Below are 20,855 nucleotides of genomic sequence, written 5' to 3'. Positions count from 1 at the left end.
CACGTTCACATGAATGGTGGCGCGCAGCGTACAGATATCACGCTCTAAATATCACGCTTTAATTTTTTTTTCTAAATTAAATGAAAAAAAAAACCATAGTCACCATGGCGTTATAAGTCATTTTTATTGTCAGCTGCATCCATGTTTTGATTTGAATAGATGAAATTACACCGCCATGCTTCGGCTCTACAGATGTTGATTTATACTAAACAACTCACAGGAAGCTATATCAGAAATACTCGGATAGTTTTCAGATGGAATAATATATAAAATATATAAAACTGTCGCTGTTTTTATGAAGTAGAAATGCAATCTCAAAGCCTAATCCTCTCATTTTTAAGCTTTCTGTTATTATATAATAGAAGAATAAAAAATAAGATGATATTAATAACAACTAAATTGTGGTACACATCTAAATCAGTCTCACACAATAAAATGTATTCATTAAAGTGCCCACAGCCTACCTATTCTCACTCGAATGTTACTTGATTCACACAAGTAACATAAATGTTGGACTTTCAGGTCTGTGGCCTATCGCACAATACAAAACACACACTTAATATAAGCCTATAAAATAGTTACTTAAAAAAAATCTATTTCTTCTGCATAATGGGAACCTATCTACTCTACTTTGTTCTGAGAAATGCTCATGGCACAAGTGTGAAACCCAGTGGACACTCAGGGTAGTGCAAGAAGACGACATGCCATTTCACAATCTGAGATATTAAACACTGTGGCTATATATTTTTTTCTCTGTATACACAGTGTAAAGCTTACTGTGCTTTTCCATTCATCTAGCAGCACAATTCTTGCTTTTATTTATCTACTTTCACGACAAAAAGGAAGTGAGTTGAACGTGTTTGCCATCACGTACAGTGCCGTACAGTTCGGCAAGAGCTTTATTATGGCACTGATAATCTATGTCTACTGACAACAGCAGAGCAAAGTCCTCTTTTAACAGGAGACAGGTGCACCTGGGTGACCTGTTTAATAACGGCATTGTTTTGCCTCGCTTTCATCCGCCATTGCTGCTCATTGTCCACAGTCACTTTCACAGATCATGCAGGTGTCCCATTGTGGTTGTGTTTTTAGTTCATAAGTCAGTATTGTTGTTTCTACTCCACAGAACTTAACAATTGATTTTCAAGCTCTTCCGTTTTCACTTTTACTTTTCCTTTAAACTCAGCCCGGAGCTCGTCAATTTCTTTTCCACTAGAAAGGAAAAGGCAAAACATATATAAAGTGAGAGGGAAAAGCACATTTACATGAACAGTTTTAATCAGGGAGTGTTAAACTGGGACATTAGTGGCTACTTTTGATCCTGTGTCTGTTTCAGTAATCACCTGAGGGGGATGAGAATGATTCCACATGTCAGGTTGAGCTGCTGGAGTATTGTGGGAAGGTTCGGTGTGGAAAACTAGAGAAAAACAGACAGTCACAACCAGAAATGCATGCACTGCATATCTGTGTATGTTCACATAACATCCAAACTCTGCAAACCTTTGGTGGTGGAATACAGACACCAGGTGTGTTGCTGTATATTTGGTTGATGGCTTTCTGAAGGATCACAGCCTGCTGAGTGAGGCTCTTCAGGTATTCCGAGCTTTCCGTAGTGCTGTTATGGTTCTCACCAACCTACACATGTTCAGCAACAGTTAAAATCCAGAGCAGAATGCATGGACATAACACCAGAAAACACTTTATTCTAAAACACACCTGGCTCTTATATATTGAATAAGCTTCTTTCTCGTGGTGCAGAGCTGATCGAAACTCTCCTTTACTCTCATACACAGTGGCCAGCAGGTGATGACTGTGCAGAAGAAAGACATGGAAAGGCTATTTTTTTGCACAGAAAATTCAAATGTGAACAGGAAGATCACAGCAGTTGTCTTTCAAACTTTCTGTAACTGAATCTATGTTTTTTATGCAAGAAGAAGGAGCGTGAGGACAAAGTGTGTCACGTACCTGTTTGCGTGTTTCAGGGATGTGACACCGTGGTATTTTGAGGTTAAAGTTAAGGCATTCTGCAGGAACTTCAGGGACAGCTCATACTCCATCAGTCCATGAAGTACCAGACCTAGCATGCTCTAACACAGAGGAGCAAAACAGGGACACAAACGCACAAATGAGCTCTTACTCTTGAGTATTTCATGGATATGACCCACTTTGACCTTTTAACCAGTGCAATATCACATAGACTACCACTGTGTCACATAATATTGTGATTCTTATATAATGTGTTACATATTCTCAGACTTTTACTTTATATTTCACTCATTAAAATATCAAAAGGAGTCAGTTGAGGTGGTTCGGGTATCTGATTAGGATGCCTCCTGGGCAAGCATGTCCTACTGAAAGGAGGCCCTGAGGTAGACCTGGGGTTTCCATCTCTTGGCTGGCCTGGGAACACTGACACACCAACAGGTTTTCTGCTTTTCGGAGTTCTTATTTTCCTCAACTGTTTTGAATGTCCAAATAAAAAAATCTTGATGGTAAGAGGGTTTTTTTTTTTACATTAGAAAAGCAGCTCAACCGCAGCTGTCTCTATGATGTACTCATATATAATATACGTCCAATGAAACCTGAGCATCCTTATCTCTGCCACCTCCAGCTCCACCTCGTCTTTTTGCTGTCTCTATACCGTACATCATAGCAGGTCTCACTACCATTTTGTAAACCTTCCCCTTCAGTCTGTATTGGCCCCACCTTTGAAAAGTTGACCTCAGGTATTTAAACTTATCTACCTTCACTGTCTTAACCTTTCTTTTTGCCTCCCCTCATTCACACACATGTATTCTGTCTTGCTTCTATTAACTTTCATCATTCGTCTCTTCAGTAAATACCTCCACCTCTCCAGGCTTTCCTCCACCTGCTTTCTAATCTCACTACAGATCATCTACAATATCATCTGCGAGCATTATAGTCCATTGAGACTCCCGCCTGATGTCATCTGTCAGTCTGTCCATCACTACTGTCAACAAGAAGGAGCTCAGAGCCGATCCCCGACGTAGCCTCCACTTTGAACCCATGTGTCACTTCTACTGTACACCTCACCACTGTCTTGATTTCCCATCCCTCGCATACTTCTCTGTGACTTTTGACTTCCTCATGCAGTACCACACTTCCTCTCTTGTCACCCTATAATATGCTTTCTCTAGAGCCACAGACACAGTCAAGCTAATTCTGGCCTTCTCTATACTTCTCCATCAACACTCACAAAACAAACGTCACATCTGTAGTGTTCTTTCTTGGTCATCACCTCTCTTCTTAACCTAACCACAGGTGGGACACAAGCCTGTGTGCTCCTAGTGGCGGTCACAAGCCCGGATACATGGGGAGAGCGGTATCAGGAAAGATACCCACCATAAAATCTTTGCCAAACCAAACACGCTAATATACTTTTTTTTAAAAGATTATTTTTTTTGGGCCTTTTTGCTTTTAAAGTATGTGGTCACCTGCTCAATAAATAAATAAATCAGGTGGGATCTCACTTACATCCAGTAATGCTACTTGTGGATGATCATCTCCACCAACAAGCAGGGTGAGGTACCGAGCACGATACAGCAGCTGTAGAGAGGTCAAGTGGTGGCCTCCAGCAAAGCAGTAGAGGGTCAAAAAGGTCTGAAGCATAAAATGATAATATATCAAAGACATATTTTAATAAATACAGTTAAGCGTTTGGCTAGTTTTTGTTTTAATTTCTACATGAAAAAAATAATCCCTAGATCCAGTCGGTAACAGCTGCAGAACTGTGAGGCCAATATGAGCAAACTTGGGTTCTATAGATGGATTTTAAAAAACATGATAAGTGTCTTTATCCACATCACAGGGTCAAGACTTGAAAAAAAAATGATGCTGATGTTAATGAAACTATCCTTTTTTTTTTCTTTAACTGCAGATCTGTAAATAGGGATTGTGCCACTGAAAAATATCACTATATATATATTTTAATAAGATGTGTGGACTGGAGATCGTTAGGGTGGAAGACAACACAAATAACATAACAAGACTGTCTGTAAATTAATGAAAAAGTGACGAAACTCACATAATCTTGTATGGTCTGTGGATGGTCTATACCATGCAGTCTCTCAGAACTCATTACGGCCTTTTCCTGCTGGCTGAGGGCCTGCAATGCATGGACACGTTACAGGAAACATTGCTGTACATAACTATGGTCTGCTTGATTCAGAAAGTTAAGTACTGGTTCATTGTATAAATTAACATAATGAATATTTACATCTGCGTTTTCTCCCAAGATGTAGCTGAGCCGTCCGAGGAGGCGCAGGCACATGCACACGTCCTCATGCAGGACCCCACACACACTGCTGAATAGAGTCAGGGCCTGACTAATCAAGTCGTAGCATTCCTTGAGGAGCCCTAAAATCAAACACAAAATAATATTAATGCACAGCAAATAAACAGAAATGAATATCTGCTCCTCATATGAGGACTGGCCTTCGAGCAGATCCATTATCAGGATCTGTATTGACAATGTGCATCATAGATCGTGTTAAATACAAGGAACTGAGCGGCACAATACAGCACATATAGCATAAATGCGGTCATGTTTAATATGTGCACATGCTTGGTATAAAAGCACATATTTAAGTGTGTCATAAAATCATCCACACATGTCTACATGTAGACTGATGAGATGACTGTACAGGTTATTGATTGCTTACTCTTCTTATATAAGCTGGAAAGCCTTCTTGAGATGATTTCAATATAGGTGATGAGGTCCAGCATCCACCTACCTTGCTCTGTGGCCTTCACTATAAAGCCAGATGGGCTCAGCAAGCCATGTAGAGCTTAAAGTTGGCGTATGAAAGTGGCTGTCTCTTTACCTGGCTATATCACCATGGTAACTTATGGTGAGTGCAACATTAAAAGACATTTGCTTGGTTTTTGTGACTGACTGGCTGCTGAAGCTCCATATTAGATTAAGAATGTATTTTATTACAGAATGAGAAGTGTGGATCTTGTATCACTGGCATTAAAATAGAGTCAGTGTCGCCACTATGAACAGGAACAAAGAACTATACTCTTTCAATTTGCATGTGAGAACTTCCTCACACACAGAGCACATTAGGAAGTTACTTTTAAAACAGTGATTTTTCTTTCTTGCAATGCAAATGCAAACAAATAACAAATAGCGCGTTAAAACCTCCTGTTGATTGTGTAAGCATACTGTTAACGCTTCTTCCCACGCCACACATTTGCCCCTATCAGATGTGTGATATTTTTAGTTAGTGACATTTAGAGTTTGTGTTGATGTTTGGAGGGAAGCAGCTCCTGCTGCTGCAGGATGTTAAAATGTAGGGATCTCAAACTCCTTTTACATTGAGGGCCACATTTAATTTTACTGTAAGAAAAAGAAGAAGAACACATACACTGTATATTATGCTGTTTACGTCTATATTTGTGCTTATGTCTCACCCTGCTGCACTGCCAGCTGGGCTTGCTGAACAAGCCGCGTGGCATCCGATGACGTAGGCTTGAGATGCCGGACCACGGGAAACATGTTGACGATGTCCTCCTCACCAAATGCCGGCCTGTGTCGAGACTCAAACACATATTCCCTCAGCTGCACCTGAACACAGAGAAAGGGAATGGAGGAGGAAAGCAGATGCACTTTAAAAGTTGGATTTAATAACTTTGTGGTTTTTGGTCTGATTTTCTGCTCTAAGCACAGTAAATTGTGAACTTCAGCCATCAAAAACTCTGAAGCTTGATGTCAATATTCTATTTCTTGTGTAAAACCACAAGAAATAGAATTATGGATTTAAGAGAAAAACTAAAGTAAAAAAACATTCACTTTTCACCCATGAATGTCATGATTAAAACTATTTAACAAATGTTAAATAAATGTAATAAGTGCAAAAACAGCTCTATATGCCTCTTAAGTCACTTAACTTTAGATCCTAGACTGCCACACTGTTCATTAATACATTCACTGGCCACTTCATTAGGTATGCCTGTTCAGCTGCTCGTTAAGACAAATATCTAATCAGCCAGTCACATGGCAGCAACCTGTGACATGGGCAAGATCATCATAATGGGGGCAAAATGTTATTTTAGTGACCTTTAACATGACATAGTTAATTTCAGAAAGTGCTGATCTGCTGGGATTTTCCTACCAACTCTAGAGTTTACAGATCTTGGTCCGAGAAAGAGAAAATATCCAGTAAGCGGCAGTTCAGTAGGTGAAAATGCTTTGCTGATGACAGAGGTCGGAGGAGAATATCAAGACTGCTTCAGGCTAATAGGAACAGGAAAGAACAGGATATGGATGCTATAATTCAAACATGTTGCCTGATTTCATGAATCTCGTTTTCCGTTGCAACATTTGGATGGTAGGGTCAGAATTTAAAGTAAACGACATGAAAGCATGGCTCCATCTAGCCTTTTAACACCAGGCTGATGGTGGTGAAATGCTGTTGGGGATATTTTTCTGGGCTCATTACTACCGACTAAGTATCATTTAAATACCACAGGTTACCTGAGTACTGTTGCTGACCATGTCCACAGTGCACCCAAAATTAAAATCTCTGAGCAGTGTTTTCAACACCTTGTTGAATCTATGCCACAAAAAATTAAGGTAACGCTGAAAGCTGAGGATTATTTGAATTGAAATCTTTGGTAGTATGTTATCTCTTTTTTTCTAAGGCTGATCATCTTGTTGATCAGCCTTGTTGGCTGAGAATCATCTGTCGACTTATTGCTATTAATACAATCTAAATGTATTTGTCATTTAATTGTTATTGAAATTTAAATGTTTTGGATATTAAAAAATGTATTCTCTAATTTAAAAAAAAAATTCTTGGATAAATGTAGGATAACATTGAATCCAGATCTTATCTTTTTTGACCTTGAAAGAACAGAAGTGTGGCAAAAAAAATAAACTAGATTACCTCACGTCAGCTTCTGCAAAGGGGTAGAAATGTTGACTCATGGTCAGTGATCAGCATTTTTATGTATTTTTTCTCCATATTTTTGTCCCGTCTGTTATGTCTTGACCAAATAAAGCAGTGTGTTGAGTATTCTATGATACAGATGTTGTGATTTCACGTAGCATTGGCAGTATGGAGACTTATGGGATGGAGACTTAATTTAAGTTCATAGGTTGCTGTATTATGAAGAGATGTCTGACCTGGATGCCTGTCTTGATGGCAATCTCTCTCAGCAGGGAGATCCTCTGAAGGTTGTGCTTTTCTATTACTTCATCTATACTTTCACTGAACACAGAGAGGATGACAGTGTGAAAGTCTTGCTGCACATATCCAGGAACACATAGGCACACACATAGGCACACACACACACACACACGCACGCACACACACACACACACACACACACACACACACACACACACACACACACACACACACACACACGCACGCACGCAAACACCTGTCAAATGTGTAGTGATAATAATCTCGAGCCTCAGCCCTGATCCTGCCCCACAGCTCGCCGGACGTCAGCCTAGCCCACACGCTGTCACTCAACAATGTGACTCGACTCCCGTGACTCCGGCGTCGGCGGCTCCTGCGACGGGAGAGCAGCTCGTCTGAGAAGGAGTCGGGGAAGCAGGAGGAGGAGGTCAGGAGGCAGTTTAGGAAGTGACTGACAGCTGCAGAGAAAGCTGCAGGTTCCACATCCTGGGAGAAAATAAGGTAATTGCTGATAAATCAAAAACAATGATAGGTTGCGTAGTGATTAGTACATGTGTTTTCTTAATCTGAGCACCTGCAGGTAGGTCCTGAAGATGTGTTTGGCACTTCTGAGGATGATTTCACTGACGCAAATTCTCTGTAAGGGAAGAGGAGAGAAGACTTCGAGAAAAAGTTCATGAGATCAAACTGCAGGACTAGCTCAGTCTTCACAATCTACGTGTGAAGGCTAATATTGAGAAGCCAGCTCTTGCTGCTTCACACTATATGAACAAACATTTAAAGGCTTGATGAAGGTTTAAACTTTTGATTTCAGAGATAATAACAATAATGATTAGGAACAGGTTTCTTATACAATGCGGTATATTCAGTGGAAAAAAATGCACGCTGGACCAGCCTAACAGACCCGCCTTATTCATATATGCTGAATAATAGCATTTATGTGGTATGGTTATTAATAGCTGTATTATGTGCCTGTATATGGCCGAGTCGTCTTCTCTCCTCCACCCTGCCGAGCTCCCTCAGTATGGTGCCCAGATATCGCACGTTCACACCCCGCTGATGAAGCGCTGAGGTCAGACTTGCGCCATCCATTGGCACTGCTGTGTGGTCAAGACAGTCCATCAACTATAACAGAAATGACACACACACATCATCTTACACTTTATGCGATACACTTAAACATTATCACTCCACACACAACTGACCATTGCTGGGATCTGATGCGACAGGAGAAAAGCAGCTGCCTCCCACAGCAGGCACCTTTGCCTCTGAACCTCCTCTAAACACTCAGCAGGGAATCGAGCACCTGCAGGAAAGACATACAGTTCATCTTTAATCTGACAACATATACATATATATATATATATATATATATATATATATATATATATATATATATATATATATATATATATATATATATATATATATATATATATATATATATATGTGAGCACGAGGGTGTTCAGTACCTGGAGAGCAAACATCAGGATTGAAGCGGATGTCAAAGCAGGAGTCACTCACTGAGCCGACGGCTCTACAAGCTTTCAGGATCGCATTTCTTTTACTTATTTCTACAAAAATCAAATATGAAAGTATTGTTAGCCAACATGAAGATAATCCGCTTTCTTTGCCCTCACACATCTGTTAACATTTGATATTTGCATTTTCATTTTGTGGCTCTATCATCTGTGATTCAGGCCTATGATAAAAATTCTTTAGTGTGTGCAGATTATTGCATGTGTTCCAGCTTCTTCTGACCTTCTGTAGATTTCTCCATCAACAGTTTAAAATCAAACATCACATCTGCAATGCTCTTTCTCAGCATGACACCTCTGTACATATGTCATATTCACTTTATTCACTGTATAAGGTCTTATTCACCCATGTCAGCACTGGCTGCAGGTCTCTCCCCAGTATCTGAATCACAGATGGGCTTCTCACTCCACTCTGTGGCTTCATCCTGTTCAGTCAGCTGGCTCAGCTCATGCGACACCATCTTCATGAAAAGCTCATACCTACATCATAAAATAAAAGATAAGAAGATGAGAAAGCTCATTTTCTAACATTGGCTCATGCTGCTTGTCTAGTAGTTCAGTTCTGAAAGTCTCCCTCACCTGTGCTGAATGAAGGCCTCAATCAGCTCAGGTCTCAGGCTGGCCAGACTGTGACAATGGAGACATGGGTAACCAAAGCTCTGGCACTCCTTCGGCACCTCCTCCCTCCTCTCCTCTGTCTCTGAGAACTGGAAGTTAAGATCTGGGGGGAAGGTTCGCAGGAGGTCCAAGATGTAAGGTCGTCCATCATTACCCAGGATGCCTATGGTCTCGATGCCAGAGCAAAGCTCCACCGGTCTGTTGTTGTGGTCTAAAACCTGGTGACGCTGGATTCTCAGCTGCTTACTGGTTTTATCCAGCAGCTCCAGAAACCTGCCATAAAACACACTCCTGCTCAGCTGCAGTAATAGTGACAAAATAAAAGGGCACGTCCGGCTTTTCGATCAAGAGCTACAATATAAGATTTCACTGAGTATGTAGGAATGTTACCTCGGATGAGTAAACACTGTCTTGCCGTTGTCATTGGAGCCGTACACTATACTCTCCTCCTGATTTTTCTCAAGTATCCCAGGAATGATCGTCTGTGCAATAACTCGGACACCACGATAATCCACCACAACTGTGCCGATTGTGTGTAGCCCCTCTATGTCCACTGATGCATATGCCTGCAGCCGTGCAGATTATTTTTTGACCAGTTTGACCATTAATATCCTTATAACTACACCCTTAAAGATATCTGAAATGATAATTTCCTCCCAAACACCTCCCCAGTCATACCATCAGGATCTCTCACCTGAGCTCCTCTTAGGTCACAGATGGCAGCAGCGTGAGCAGCAGTGTTTCCCCCTAGTGGTCGGTAGTGCTCAGACACATCAAACCCCTGGCTGAAGAAGAGGTTGTTCCACATGAACATTTGCAAATGAGGCGACTCCCCTGGGTTTATCGGCATGATGTTGCCGTCAATGACAGCCGTAGCACCTCGTGTCGCAGCGGCCACAAAGTCACTGTTGGTCTGCGAGGAGGGATTCAAATACTGGTTAATGAGTTTATGTTTCAATAAAACAATTTGGTCCCAGAGGAGGAAGAAGAATAGAGGAAACATAAGAGGACTGTTATAAGAGGTCATGGCTTCTGGGCTTTAAATTGATTATCACAGGTTTGCATCATTAGTAATGAAGGACAGACTTGGAAAGATGATGTTGGGAATCCGCACCTTGAAAATGCTCCTCTCTCTGTGCAGTCGTTCCTGCAGGGAGCTCCCGGGGAGCTCCCTGCATCCCTGAAGCTCCTCGTTCCAGTCCCGACTCTGAGATCATGACACACAACCTAAATATCAGCATCATCATCGCCATCAGTTGAAATGTAAAATCAAACCTATATTTTTACATGTCCTGCATTTCCACATTTAGGTTGCCTCCTCGATCTTGCGTCCACTACCGTATGCTCATCCTGGCCCATGTAGCTGGCGTGCGTCTCCTCCGCTCTCACGCAGTCAAGAGTGTGGTCCTCGTGTGGCGCAGTCCAGGTGAACACCTGGAATGGTGCTGCAATGCGCTCATAAGGGTGCTGCTGAACTCTGGCTCACAGCAGAGGATGGAAAATATTTTTACTGTCAAGCTTCATGCTAAAACAAGTTCTAAATCGATTCCAAACAGTTGGCTCACCTCTTCTTCTGCAGGGCGGTGAAGTTTTTCCTGAAAGCAGGGCTGACTTGACTCAGCAGCTCCACTAGAGAATGGCAAAGGGTTTTAGGAACTGCAGGTTTGGGGTTAAAGTTGAAGGCAGTTGACCTGAAGAAGTCAGAGAAGAGCACACGCCAAGTCAAGGCAAGTTTATACCCTTGAGTAACTACAGTACTCAAGGGGAAATACCAATGTTTAATTATAATTATAACTATTAAACCTACTGGAAACATCTGAACAAAATATCTTGCCAGGATGGATAAAACCTTTTTATAGCATGTAAAACTCACTGATTGAGGAAGAAACCCCGTGTAGAGGATGTAATATTGAGTTCTCTATCCTCCATAGTCAGGACATTCAGGTATATTAAGTCACCGTGCATCTTCCTGTTTCCTGGAGGTGGGTTCCAACTGCTGAGGGTCAAGACCCGCAGGCACTGCAAAGGCTGTCATTTCACTGTTGTTTAACCACGACTAAATGCACATTTACCCAGCCTTAACTGCATGTAGAAAAACTGACAGCTCACCTTCCAGTCCTCTCTGACTGGTTGAAGTGGACACAGCGGTCGCTCCTTAGAGCCGGGGAGGACGTATTCTGGAGGGCTGCAGTCAACAGACTCCCTTTCAGAAGCTCGCCTCTTCCCCACGCTCTGACCATCTGCAGGGTTGAACGTAAAGGTGAAAGGGTTGAGCGCTTTCTTATAGGGAAGCTGATCCTAATGTATGACAGAGGGGCGTTACCATTGTTTCCTGTGGTGTAGAAGGTGAGGTAAGACAGTGAGCTGCCGTTCACGCCGTTGTACGCATCGGTGGGGTCGAGGCTCCTCAGAAGATCACGTACATGTCTGAGATGAAGACGAGCATCACGCACCGAGTAAGATTCTGCAACAGGAGCAACAACGCTCACAAAGGATTCAAATCTATCTTGCACGAGTGCGGGATTAAATGGAAGAATTTTCCATATGAAGATGCTCATGAAATAAGATTATCAAGTGGAAATGCAGAAATAGTAATGCTAAATAATTTAACATCAGTATAAGAAGTTATGGATGTTTTGTACTCATGTTTTTCTTTCACTCTAATACTATTTTGAGAAATGACTCAAATGGTGAATCATCACATGAAGACAAAACTAATGCAGTAAGAACAGGAAGAGGCAGTTACCCTCCACCACCTTGATCACCGCTCCGTCACGGATGCCCGGGACAGAGTGCAGCTCATTAAGGCTGTCGAGCGTGACACCACCCAGCTGGAGGGAGAAGCACGTGCGATGGCAGGTGATCTCATGATCCATAAGCACCTGGTGGAGCTCTACAACCAACATCTGGCCGGTCACCTGATGGTGGAGGAGAAACATGAGAGCTGAAGTGAAATGAAGACACAGTGAAGTGAATCTTTGAGAAAACAGGGACTAACAACAGAACCTGTAGCTCAAAACTTTCTGTTCCCGGAGGCTGGATTCTGACAGTAAAACTTGTCTCTTGGAGATCAACTATGTCTTGGATACTGAGTTTTTTCCTTTTATCATCATCAGACTGCTCTGGGAGATCATCTTCAGAGGGTGCTGTAGCTGGATTTGGATGTGCTGTTAAACAGAAGAGAAAAGACAAAAATAGACCATTGAGATGAAACTGGCTGAAAAACAAACAAACACTTTAATGTGAGTTAATCAGGTGGAAAATACAAATTCAAAATGAAAATAAAAACAAGGAAAGTTGATCATACAGGAAGCACCCCGAGAGCATCCTGCTCACTCTCTGGGCAGTATTTACTAAGTGCAGAGGATTGCATACATACTTTAAGAAGTTTGTAGTGGAGTAAAAATCAGATAAGGGTAGCATGGCAGATGTTTACTCTGATTACCCAACATTATGTTGGAGCGGGTAATGGATAATAGATGCTGATTTGCGAATAACTGGACATGAACAACTTGAGCTTATTATATAATTTTATATTACAGTGTATTTCGGCTTTTCCACATTCCAACAAACACTACACTTATGAGAATCAATGTTTTTAAATTATAAAGCTTTTTGTCAATTTTTGGAGATTATATCTCAGAATTTCAGGAGCAGGACCACGCCTCCAAACACGCTCCTGCTGGTTGTCATCTATATAGGTTCCCCCAGTTCTGCAAGCTGTTCATTCTCGTTTATGTGCCCCACCCTCCCTCCCTCCTTGTTCTCAATTCTTTAACTTATTCACTCCTATTAGTACATGGGGATCCGCCAAACCCAGTCCCCTTCGAGGCCTTCCCCAAACCGCAGCTCAATTCATGTCCAAGTATTCACCTTTACCTACTAAAACGCTGTCAAACCTAAAATGAGGACGTAGGCCCAGCTAGTGAATTGACCTTGAAGTCCTTGAAGAGCAGGATCTACACCCCTATGAAATCTGACCAGAAATCTTTCAAAACTTTTTAAGTTATTGTTTTTACAGACAGAAACAATGACACGACCAAAAATACCAAAAATATGCCCTCCTTGTCCGAGGAAGTGAAAAAGATCTAAAAAATGAAAAGGAAGGTGAATGAAGATATGGTGTTATCATCCAGAGTTTTTCACTGTGATAGATTTCAGACTAAATAAATGAGTTCTTAAACACAGTCTTAGCTTAACCAGCTGTAATACTGACAACAAAAAAAAAATCCACTCACTTTGGACATGTGTTGCTCCCAGAAACAGTCTGTCAACTAAAAAAAGGGTCATTCGATCAATCTTAGTCTCTCCTTCTTCTTCTCCTTCTGCCTGTCGCTCATCAGTCTTGATGGCTTCCTCTAACTTCTTTGGCAGATGTGACTTGTCCTGACTTTGAATATGACCTGCTGTCTGAACCACAGAATTGTTTGTTTTTATGTGGATATTATTATGTTGCTTTTCATTTGCAGTCTGCTCTAACTCTTCCATCTGTCCATTGTCCTGATTGCTCTGTTGTTTCAGGTTCACACAACCCTCAGTGGGGTTAAAGTTTTCCACATTTTCTGTGTCATTATTGCTGCATTTTGTCATCTTCTCTGACTCCACTGCAGCAATGTTTTCATTTGTGCCGCTGACCTTGTGGTCAGCCTGCATCACTGAGGTGTGTTTGGATTCAGTCTTTTGCTCGTCTGGCTTTTTGTTGCACTGTAAGGTTGTCGACTCTCTCAGGGCAGAATCTGTATGTTCCTCTTCAATTGGGTCAGTGTTTCTTTCTGTCTGCAAAGTTAGCTTTGTTAAGGTGGCCGTCACTTCGAGTTTGTCTTTGGCTGTCTGCCTTCCTACCTTTCCTGGCAGCTTCAAGTCAGCAGAAACTTCAACGTCACACCAAATGTCACTGCTTTTCTTCTCCGATGTTTGTGCCTCCAAAAGCAGCTGTTCCACACCTTCATGTTGATCCCAATCATGCATCTCTTTTCCAGTCTCACTATTAATGATCATACTTCCTCCCCTCACCACCCTCTTATTACCGAACTCGAGTGTTTCTGTTTGTGTTTGAACTTCTGTTTGCGACTCAGTCTGAGTCTGCACCCCCATACCAATCTGGGTCTCTATTTCAGTCTGAGTCTCAACCTCAGAGTACCCTCTGCCTCGCATCTCATTACTCCTTCCTTGTTCTTCGCTTCTTTGCTCGCCCATCCCCTCGCCTCCTCCTTCATCCTCCTCAGACACGAGCAGACACACCATTGGCTCCACCAGAGTCACATCTCCTCCCAGGCTACTGCTTAGGATGATGTCAGGAAACAGAAAGTTCTCCGGTTCGAGGGCCAGGTTTGTTATACTGTTTGTTGAGACGGTTAACACGTCGTCCTCCGAGTTGTCCAGCAAACTCAGTGACTCACATTCACTCTCTTCGCTGGACAGCAGAGGAGATCTTTCTGCCTCACCCAGGCCTGGTGTATCCTGACACTTAAAGTAGTTTGAGAGGGTCTGGCAGCACTGGAAGATGTTTCCCATGGTGCCTTTATGCGCTAAAAAGAAGTAAAAACTGTGAAGGTGACCTAGAGAGGACCAAAAAAAAAAAAAACTATGTTAGTGTCAAACCCCAGTAGAGTCCACTTATACTTTCATACTTGAGCCAGTGTTGTTCAGTTACAACAATAAAAAGGAAACAAATAAGTCAAACTAGGAAATACCAAGCAACAAGACCCTACAGTTTTGACAAAGTAGGAACTTTATTTAGAGATAATGAATGGTCCTAATTATTCCTCATTTCACCAGAAAACAACGCAATCATACACAAACATTAGACATTGTTTTCTTTTCTAGATAAACCTGACATTATTGGTGCTATGTTTTCTATCTTTACATTGGTGGAATGAATTATTTAATCTCTGGCGGATCTCAGCCCATTTTATGTATAAAGCACATCTGTCCACAAAACCAGTTTCTCACCAGTTCCTCAACATAGAGCCCCATGCAAGAGCTTACCTCATGGGGTTGGGATGGTCATAAGAAAGGTGGCAGATTAGCCCACAACTTCATGGGAGGAGCATGTTAATGATCTGAAGGCAGCCACCAAGAAAACTGGTGGTAACACTACACTGCAATTGATTGAAACATTGCAGCACCTGCAAGGTCCCTCTGTTGAAGAATACCCATCTTTAGTTTGCCCACTCCTCTTTATCATTTACAGAAAACATGTAAATGAAGTGCTGTGACCAAATGAAACTAAACTTGAGCCACCATGTTTGAAGGATGAGAAATGCTGAGTATCACCCAAAGATCACCAAACCCACAGTCAAGCATAGAGGTGGAAACATCATGCTTTAGGGCTGTTTTCAGCTAAGGGTACAGGAAGACTCCACCACATTGAGGCACTATCGGACAGGGTCATATACTGTAAAATCTTGGATGAGAACTAGGGCTGGGTGATATGGCCTAAAATTCATATCGCGATATAATTTGAAGCATGTGCGGTAACGATATATATCGCGATATATTCTTTTCTTCTGTATAACGTGTTTTCCACACTATAAGGCACACTTAAAATCCCTTAATTTTCTCAGAAATCGAGAGTGTGCCTTATGTATGCATTCTGGTTGTGTTTACTGACCTCGAACCGATTTTGGCTGCAGAAATCTGTTAAAAAATGTTTTAGTACAACTTTGGTAAGCCGCACTGCTTGATGGATTGTCAGAGCATTACGACTGCCGTAGTGAGGAGCTTCGCGGAGTAATCTGGGTCCAAAACTCCATTATGGGCTCAAAATGTGGTCATAAATATTTTGTACTTGTAAATCAGTTTCGTATGTGTAAAAAGAATTTGTGCGTGCGTAAAAAAGATTTGTCTATGGACTTAGCCAAAAAAAAAAAAAAACCCTGCAAGTTACAAGTACGAATTTTGACCCGATTTTTCTTCCTTTCATCTGATTGGTCAATGTCATGTCAATCACAAATGTAACAATCCAGTCAGAGAACAGTGGGTTTGGCTGTCAGAGGGGCGCTTTTTTGAACTGCAGGTCTTTTTTACACATACAAATCTTTTTTACGCACACACAAATTTTTTTTACACATACAAATCTTTTTTATGCACACACAAATTATTTTTACACATACAAATCTTTTTTACACACACACACAAATATTTTTAGACATACAAAACCGATTTCCAAGTACAAAATATTTATGACCACATTTTGAGCCCATCAGGTCCTAAAGTCAAACGAACACTGAGAGTTAAAAATGGTCTAAATTCTTTAATCTTTAATAAAATCATCAGCGTTGCCGCTTTACCAGGTGTAACAATTAAGTTTAACATCCAGGCATCCATGAAAACAGAAGTTATTAAATTTAACAGAGTTAGAAGTTAACAGGACGTTAGCTTGCTAGTTTCCACCTACCACTTCCAAAATAATGAAGACAGAAAACTAAACAGCAGTGGAGTTTGCAGGGTTACTGAAGTTGGACTACCTGGTATATAATGTTGTGCTACGTGATTGCTAACAACACAGCTATGTTAGCAAAACATTAGCACAGTGAAGCTGGAGGATGAACGCCAACTTTTTTCCACTCGATAAAAGTTAACGTGAGGGATTCTGGTGGTTAGGGACTAATGCAATCGCATAGCAAGATGCTATACACGGGCCAAACTTCAGTCAGGAGAACAACTGAGATCATTCATCCACAACACAAGGTTAGTTATTAATATACTGCAACATAGAGCAGCTGCGAGAGAATTCAACATTAATAAATCAATGTTACGGAAGTGGAGGAAGCACAGTTTTTGGCTTTCCCCATATTTCAAAAGTGCTTCATCTCTTTGCTATGACTCTCGGCATAATTTGCAGATAGTGGTTGTAGCCACTGCCATGCTTTCGACCAAACCAGGCGCAGCTTGATGACATCATCAACATGTGCTATCGCGATAGAGCGGTATAGTCAAATCTCTATTGCTGGCCAAATCGTTTCTATCGTATATCTTTTATATCGCCAACCCCTAATGAGAACCTCCTTCTTTCAGCCAGAGCCCTGAAGGTGTCTCATAGGATGGCTCTTTCACCATGACAGCTACCCAAAACATGCCACCATGGCAACAAAGGAGGGGCTAAAGAAGAAACACTTCAAGGTAATGGAGTAGCATTGCTGATCTCCAGACTTCTAGACCTCACCCTGTAAAAAATCTGAGGGGGGCAGCCTGAAAATTTTCACAGTTTCTGTAAAGAGGAGTGGGTCAGATTCCCTTCTAGGATGTGTGCAAACCTAGTGACCATCTACAAGAAACGTCTTTTGCCTGTGCTTGCTAACAAGCAAAAGTACAAAGTCATGTTTTGCTTGGGAATGAAAAACCTATTTCGATCAATGACATTTAAAACAATTTATAACTTTTTTATAATGTCCTTCTTCTGGATTTTTGGTTGATATTCTGTCTCTCTCTATTAGATTGAAACTACCATAAAACGAGAGTCTGATGATTTCATTACAAGGGAGCAAACTTACAAATTTAGGATTGGATCAGATAACTGTTTCCCCCCACAATACAAATTCCTGACTGCACATTTGATAACGCTGTCTTATGCTACCCAAAGCAAACACACAAAAAAACCCAAACTAATTATATTTTAGTATCACGTTTTAACTTCTCAGCTTGCAGCTGTGATGTACAGTCGTACTTCTGGCTGAGGTTAGTAGACATCAGAAGCACGCACTTTCAGTCTGGTGTGAGCGTCTAAGCCGTAACTGAGTTCTAGTTTTGACACTGCCACAAGCGTGCGTGTGTGTGTCATGTGTAAATGCAAGCAGCTTAGAGCCTTAGACGACAGCTGATGACAGGACAATCATGAAGTATTCCTGCAGAGGTGTCACCTTACAGTGGAAGGGCCTGGAAAACCTCAGAGACAAATTCTGATCAGGCGAACTCAGCAGTGATGTTGGATGTGTAAAAATCCTGGAATGAGGAAGAAAACAGATGAGAAGGAGAAAAATATCCTCTAAAAAGCTTCAAAAGAGCCAAAGTAAAACAGCAGAAGATCTGAAATGGACAGAGTTATGATTTTATATGTAACATGTAGCACACATTATTTTGACCTCATGAGAACACAAGCACAGCAGAAAATGAGCGCACATGTCTCAAAACAGAGAAAATCACATCAGTTCATTACAGATTAATGTAGCAAATCTACAACCCTACCATCCCTTGTAGAAAGACTGAGTCTGTCAGTCTGTTTCATCTCCTCCAGATTCTCCTGCTCCTCATGGAATCAGAAACGTAAGTTTCCTCAGGCTTTCCTCCAGAGCAGGAGGCTCCCCAGTCCTTACAGCGAAACCACATTACACAAACTATGTGTGTGTCTGCCCTTCAAGGGTAGGAGAGGAGCTGTGGCAGGCCCTCTGCTCAAACACACAGTACCCGTCCAAGTCCAGAAGAGGGCAACCTTTCTGCCGCTCATGATGCAACTTCCTGTATTCAGATCGGCCCATGCTTTCTCTATCAATCTTGAACGTGTGAGCACGTGCAATGTATATAAATAGCATCAGCAGGAGAAGGAGGAGGAAGAGGAGGAGGACTGGGACGAGGGCTGGCGCCTTTTCACATTGTGTGAGATGTAAACATGACACAGCAAACACCTCCTCAGACACTCAGTGCTGGAAATGAGGCTCCAGTAGGTGCGCTGAAAACTCAGGCATCAGTCTGAAAGCAGCTCTCTGGTTGCCATGGAAGCGCTGCAGCGGTACATTTGCATTCTGAGCACAGTCACCAAGACAACTGTGGGAACGTTCTAGAATGGGACGTTTGCTAGGAGACAAGTGTCGACTGACAAACTGACAGAACCATGTTTGGGTTTTAATGAGTGATTTTTGTAAACCTAATTTCTCGCTATAGCTTATTTATATTTTGTTTTCTTTTTAATACATTATATATATATGTATATACATATATGTGTGTATATTTGTGCGTATATTACTCATGTCAAAATTTAATTTTATTTAAACTGCCAGCTTCACTAGAAAGTAATGGTCCATGGTTCAGCAGTCTTGGTCTCTTATGTGTCCTTCACCTTGTTTTACCAGGTTAAAATGTGCATATATGAAGGTGTAGAGTCCCAGTTTTCCAGAATCAGATGAAGGACTAATTTCTGAAAACTGGACTATGAGTCTTCACAGTTTTCCTCCTCAGACTTGTCTGGACCCTGAATGCTCTCTCTGCTTTAATTTTTCAAGCCCAGAAAAGCCAACTATGTAGGTGTTTGTGTGTATGATAGAGCACATTTGTAAAAAAAATGCTACTAGCTACAATACCATTTCCTATGTTTTTCTTACCTAATAAGGTAGCTAATACGATAATGCCTTTACAGCGGACATGCGGAAGCGACTCTTCATGTGTAAGATTATATCCCTATGACACCTATAGCAGGGCTCAAAGACTTATCCTTATAATAATCCCTCTGAAGACTGGGCTATACTGCCACCCAGTGCTGTAATTTGAAATAAAAGCTTACTTCAGTTTAAATTCCACTATTTATAATTTAACTTATAATCAAATTATAAAGAACACAATTACAGCAGTGCAGCAGGAGAAGTTAGCTGTTGACTAATAAAAACGTAAAATACCCTTATACCTGCTAAATTATAGTGTATTAACTATTAACTGTTTGAATATTTCTCCCATCCATCCATTCGCTTCCGTTTATCCTTTTCAGGGTTGTGGAGGGCGCTGGAGCCTATCCCAGCTGTCATAGAGCGAGAGGCGGGGTACACCCTGGACAGGTTGCAGGGCTAACACACAGAGACAGAAGGCCATTCGCACTCACACTCACTCCCGCATTCACGCCTATGGGCAATTTAGATTGACCAATTAACCTATCCCCACTGTGAGAGAAAGCTGGAGAGTACCCAGAGAGAACTCACGTAAACACGAGTAGAACATGCAAACTCCACACAGAGAGACTCCAGCTTGATGGTGGAATTGAACTCAGGACCTTCTTGCTGTGCGACAACAATGCTAACGACCGTGTTGCCCAAATATGCCCCAAATATGAATATGAAATATGGGGGTGGAGTCGGGTTACTGTTTTATAATTTATTTTTACACCCGGGTTAGTTTTGCTTCCATTTTGGGCATCTGTGAGGATATGGAGTGAGTCATCTACTACTCAAAAGGTTGTTGGATCGATTCTTGACTCCTCCATGCCAAAGAATCCTTAGGGAAGATACTAGACCTACAAGTTGCTTCTGATGCATCTACTGGAATGTCACAAAGTACCTATGCATACATAATATGAATGCACCATACACTGTATGAATGTGTGTGTGATTGGGTGAATGAGACGTAGTACTAGGAAGTGTTTTGAATGTTCAACTGAGAAGAAGGGTGCTATTTGAACACCAACCCATTTGCCAATTTTTTGCTGTTTCTACATCCAATAACTTAATCACTTTCACTAGAGTGATTAATGCCAGGTCATCATTGGAATAGATTGAGCTATTCACCTCAATTTTAAGATCCTTGTGTTTTCTGTGTTTGCATTTGA

The 20,855-nt window shown here is 41.5% G+C and overlaps 1 protein-coding gene across 3 annotated transcripts; it reads right to left on the bottom strand.

Annotated features, from left to right (window-relative positions):
* Window positions 1–112: 112 nt before the first annotated feature.
* Window positions 113–18,947, bottom strand: LOC309716065 (clustered mitochondria protein homolog). Of its 3 annotated transcripts, none has more exons than XM_082549644.1 (30): window positions 18,515–18,947; window positions 18,190–18,271; window positions 13,567–14,886; window positions 12,335–12,495; window positions 12,075–12,246; window positions 11,652–11,792; window positions 11,438–11,568; window positions 11,202–11,356; window positions 10,894–11,019; window positions 10,616–10,805; window positions 10,443–10,535; window positions 10,023–10,241; window positions 9,719–9,894; window positions 9,290–9,601; window positions 9,057–9,190; window positions 8,645–8,746; window positions 8,378–8,478; window positions 8,145–8,297; window positions 7,747–7,809; window positions 7,411–7,658; window positions 7,151–7,235; window positions 5,437–5,590; window positions 4,238–4,377; window positions 4,046–4,126; window positions 3,496–3,621; window positions 1,966–2,087; window positions 1,717–1,810; window positions 1,501–1,635; window positions 1,344–1,417; window positions 113–1,212 (listed from the first exon to the last, which is right to left on the bottom strand). In XM_082549644.1, exons 3-30 carry the CDS (start codon window positions 14,840–14,842, stop codon window positions 1,116–1,118), a joined length of 5,061 nt encoding a protein of 1,686 aa, XP_082405770.1. In that variant the 5' UTR covers window positions 14,843–14,886; window positions 18,190–18,271; window positions 18,515–18,947; the 3' UTR covers window positions 113–1,115. The 3 variants fall into 3 exon arrangements, with proteins under 3 accessions (XP_082405770.1, XP_082405769.1, XP_082405771.1); XM_082549643.1 differs by having other exon boundaries at window positions 18,195–18,271; XM_082549645.1 differs by having other exon boundaries at window positions 10,667–10,805; window positions 18,195–18,271.
* Window positions 18,948–20,855: the final 1,908 nt, after the last annotated feature.

Source organism: Aulonocara stuartgranti, assembly GCF_965226115.1.
Source record: "Aulonocara stuartgranti genome assembly, chromosome: 10".
Taxonomy (NCBI): Eukaryota; Metazoa; Chordata; class Actinopteri; order Cichliformes; family Cichlidae; genus Aulonocara; species Aulonocara stuartgranti.
This window is presented reverse-complemented; position numbering and strand designations above follow the sequence as displayed.

Bases quoted from the DNA above. Each gene is read 5' to 3' on its own strand.
- LOC309716065 (XM_082549644.1), bottom strand. From the start codon at position 14,842: ATGGGAAACATCTTCCAGTGCTGCCAGACCCTCTCAAACTACTTTAAG. The intron at 10,536-10,615 runs GTAAAAATATAG...TCATGATCTCAG, and splicing joins AATGTGGAAATGCAGGACAT to AGTCGGGACTGGAACGAGGA. The intron at 3,622-4,045 runs GTGAGTTTCGTC...TTTATGCTTCAG, and splicing joins CACAGACCATACAAGATTAT to ACCTTTTTGACCCTCTACTG.